The 449-nt window shown below is 68.2% G+C and overlaps 1 protein-coding gene across 1 annotated transcript in view; it reads right to left on the reverse strand.

Moving 5' to 3' along the window:
- Positions 1 to 447, reverse strand: part of MFGE8 (milk fat globule-EGF factor 8 protein) — a gene marked incomplete at its 5' end in the record, with an annotated part of 11,295 nt that extends 10,848 nt beyond the window's left edge. The window contains one exon of the mRNA XM_005419716.2: positions 399 to 447. Within this exon, the coding sequence (XP_005419773.1) occupies positions 399 to 447 (49 nt within the window). The remainder of the gene's footprint in view (positions 1 to 398) is intronic.
- Positions 448 to 449: the final 2 nt, after the last annotated feature.

The following is a 449-nucleotide window of genomic DNA, read 5'->3' on the forward strand; positions in this document are numbered from 1 at the left end:
CTACACACCAGAAACCCCTGCACACACCCCCTACACCCCGGACAACCCCTGCGCCCCGCATCCCTCGCACCCCACATCCCCGGCATTCCGGGCTCCCCTGTACTCTAGATCCCCTGAAACTCATCCTCTCCTGCACCGCGGATCCCCTGCACACCAGGCAACCCTGCACTCCAGATTCTCTGCACTCTGCCTGCCCCGCACCCCGGAATCCCTGCACACCGGACAGCCCTGCACTCCAAATCCCCACCGCTCCGGATCCACAGCATTCCAGCCTGCCTGGCACCCAGGTTTCCCTGCACCCCGCATCCCCTGAGCCCTGGTTCCCCGGCACCCCCGATCCCGGGATCCCGGCACTCCTGATCCTCGGCTCCCCGGCACTCCGTCCCCCTGGCACTCACCGGACACGACCAGCAGCAGCGGGAACGCCACCGCCACGGCGAGCAGCCCCC

The sequence above is a fragment of the Geospiza fortis genome, unplaced genomic scaffold (assembly GCF_000277835.1).
Source record: "Geospiza fortis unplaced genomic scaffold, GeoFor_1.0 scaffold171, whole genome shotgun sequence".
Lineage (NCBI taxonomy): Eukaryota > Metazoa > Chordata > Aves > Passeriformes > Thraupidae > Geospiza > Geospiza fortis.